This window comes from Aegilops tauschii, chromosome 7 (genome assembly GCF_002575655.3).
Source record: "Aegilops tauschii subsp. strangulata cultivar AL8/78 chromosome 7, Aet v6.0, whole genome shotgun sequence".
In the NCBI taxonomy this organism is placed as follows: Eukaryota; Viridiplantae; Streptophyta; class Magnoliopsida; order Poales; family Poaceae; genus Aegilops; species Aegilops tauschii.
In genome coordinates this window covers 599,163,522-599,164,726 of record NC_053041.3, presented here as the reverse complement: position 1 = coordinate 599,164,726, position 1,205 = coordinate 599,163,522, and the positions used below count along the sequence as shown (strand labels likewise).

Here is a 1,205-nt window from a genome sequence, read left to right as displayed (position 1 = left end):
AGGTATTTAAGATACAGTAATGCTAGAATCAGAGAGGGGCATTGTCCTATATGGAACTGAACGTTTAGTGCAGGCATTTGTGGTCTAAACTCTGGCTTTCGTCAGTTAACTGGAACAGGGCCAGACGCTGCCTCGAGCCTCCCCTCCTCACGCCGAAGGCACAACCAGCCTCTTAAACCGATAGCTGAAAACTGAAATTAAGAAATGGAACAGAGAAACATCTTTGCAAGTTCAGAGTCATTGTCTACAGAAGGCCATACTCACAAGAACTCTGTCAAGTGAAGCAACAGGGATTAGAACTGAACATGGTAGTATGGTACAGAGCCACGAGACAGATCAAAGAAGCGCCATTACTATTTCACAAGATAATGAAACAGTTACAAGACGACATGGTCCGAACACCTGACTATTACAGAGTACCATCGATCGACAAAGAAGACAGGAACAGACTATCTAAGCGGAGGTGAACTTGGTGACGGCCTTGGTGCCCTCGGAGACGGCGTGCTTGGCGAGCTCGCCGGGGAGGACGAGGCGGACGGAGGTCTGGATCTCCCGGGAGGTGATGGTGGGCTTCTTGTTGTAGCGGGCGAGCTTGGCGGACTCGCCGGCGAGCTTCTCGAAGATGTCGTTGATGAAGGAGTTCATGATGGACATGGCCTTGGAGGAGATGCCGATGTCGGGGTGCACCTGCTTCAGCACCTTGAAGATGTAGATCTTGTACGTCTCCACGCTCTTCTTCGACTTCTTCTTCCCCTTCTTCTCGCCGCCCTCCTTGGACGCCGGCGGCCGCTTCTCGGCCTTGGTCTTCTTCGCCGCCGTCGTCTTCTCGGCCTTCTCCGCCACCGGCTTCTTCTCCGCCTTGGGGGCCATGGATGCCGCGGCTGCTGCTGCTGCTTCGACGAGGAGAGGTGTGGTGTTTCGCTGGGAGGCAGAGGTGGATTGGTGGGGAATCGGCGGCGGGGGTGCGGCGAGTTTATAGGAGGGGAGAGCGGGCTCTGATTGGTGGAGGGGTGCGTGCCACGGATCGGTGGCCTCCAGTGATTTGATATGATCTCGGCCGTTCACCGCTGTGCGGTATGGACGGCCCGGATGCGCCTCGGCGCGGATCGCTGACGTGGTGAACGTGGAGAAGACAGATGGGTTTCAGCCCATGCACGGAGACGGAGTGTGAATTGGGCTTTCTGCGTGGCCTGGCCGGAATTTTG

The 1,205-nt window shown here is 55.7% G+C and overlaps 1 protein-coding gene across 1 annotated transcript; it reads right to left on the bottom strand.

Annotated features, from left to right (window-relative positions):
• Positions 1-334: 334 nt before the first annotated feature.
• On the bottom strand, positions 335-964 carry LOC109781759 (histone H2B.3). Its single transcript, XM_020340371.4, has one exon. The coding sequence runs from the start codon at positions 868-870 to the stop codon at positions 454-456; it is 417 nt and encodes a 138-aa protein (XP_020195960.1). The 5' UTR covers positions 871-964; the 3' UTR covers positions 335-453.
• Between the last annotated feature and the right edge of the window lie 241 nt (positions 965-1,205).

Excerpts from the sequence above, each read along its gene's own strand:
- LOC109781759 (XM_020340371.4), bottom strand. The coding sequence starts at position 870 with ATGGCCCCCAAGGCGGAGAAGAAGCCGGTGGCGGAGAAGGCCGAGAAG.